Below are 1273 nucleotides of genomic sequence, written 5' to 3' on the forward strand. Positions count from 1 at the left end.
AATTTCACGTCACAAACCTTACCCATTAGGCCAACCTGTTGAGGCTACTAAACATATTAATCAACTCCCAACAAAAATTTTACGCATATTGTTTACAATATTATATTAACTTCTAATAAGAAATACATATACCTTTTTATCAACTTCATCTAATCCGCAGATATGTTACTTAATTGTCCATTCCGAATGTCATTTGTTATATGCTAGACATCATCTTCAACCTTAATATTGCGATCAGATTGACCTATCAAAACTAGTGTTTCTATGTAGGAATGCACAAAGAATGTTCCAGGTTTTCCATACATCCCATGATATTTGAAGCATTCAATATTGGGCTCATACACCATAAGTGCACCCTGTTCATAACACATATGAGCATTTTCCACTTTCACTATAGGTTTACCATTCTTCCTAAATCCAAGTGTTGTTATTGACATTGACCAATAATGTGGTGCCTCAACAGTAAATCTCTTTGTAAATGATTTCTCAACAGCATTCTCTATCATCCATACACTACAAGCACGTTTGTGATAGCTATCATATTCAAGCAGGACAAGAGACTCCCTTACCTTAGAAATACACAATTGTTTTGGAGAGTGGCGCCTTAAACTATCTGGGAGTTCTACCACTCCAAAACTCTCATTAGTTATGTCAAATGACATTATAAAATTATGATTCCGTAACTCACTATCTACATTCATAGGGTCAAAAGCACACCAATAAATAAACCTATCAACAACAACCTGAGGCCAAAAGATACGAAATGGCTTACCAGGAAGATTGTTAGATAGATTTCTCCAATTGCCTGAGCTCACAGTGTAAACATTAGCATCACAATGGTAGCTAGTTTTGTGAAATTGTGTGATCTCTACTATTTTAGGGTCAGTAGTCACAGGGGAAACCCCAAAACAAAGATTAGTTTCAGGATCCAGATTAAACTTGTTAGGCATAGGAACAGCGATTGAGTTTCTAATCGAAGGATTCCAAAGAACAACCATCTCCATTCCCAAGTTATAACATGGAAACAAAATAACCCCAAAGAACTACCGACTATATTTGCATTTTTGAGTAGTTTAATGGCATGAGGAAGGGTATGAACAAACCTCTGGTGAGGGAAAGTGTCATCATCTGGGAAAGAAAGATACTTTCCAACAGTGTCAGATTCCTTATCTTCATACCTTATAAGGAGATGCTGCGACTCAGTAACGCTGTGAGCAGCGATAAAATTAGAGGTGTCGATCAAAGATTTCCGTGTTTTCGAGACGGATCTGAA

The 1273-nt window shown here is 36.7% G+C and overlaps 1 protein-coding gene across 1 annotated transcript; it reads right to left on the bottom strand.

Annotated features, from left to right (window-relative positions):
• Positions 1–203: 203 nt before the first annotated feature.
• Positions 204–1004, bottom strand: LOC145029539 (putative F-box protein At4g38870). Its single transcript, XM_078978048.1, has one exon. It carries the CDS (start codon positions 1002–1004, stop codon positions 204–206), a length of 801 nt encoding a protein of 266 aa, XP_078834174.1.
• Between the last annotated feature and the right edge of the window lie 269 nt (positions 1005–1273).

The sequence above is a fragment of the Lactuca saligna genome, chromosome 2 (genome assembly GCF_052625555.1).
Source record: "Lactuca saligna cultivar CGN05327 chromosome 2, ASM5262555v1, whole genome shotgun sequence".
NCBI lineage: Eukaryota > Viridiplantae > Streptophyta > Magnoliopsida > Asterales > Asteraceae > Lactuca > Lactuca saligna.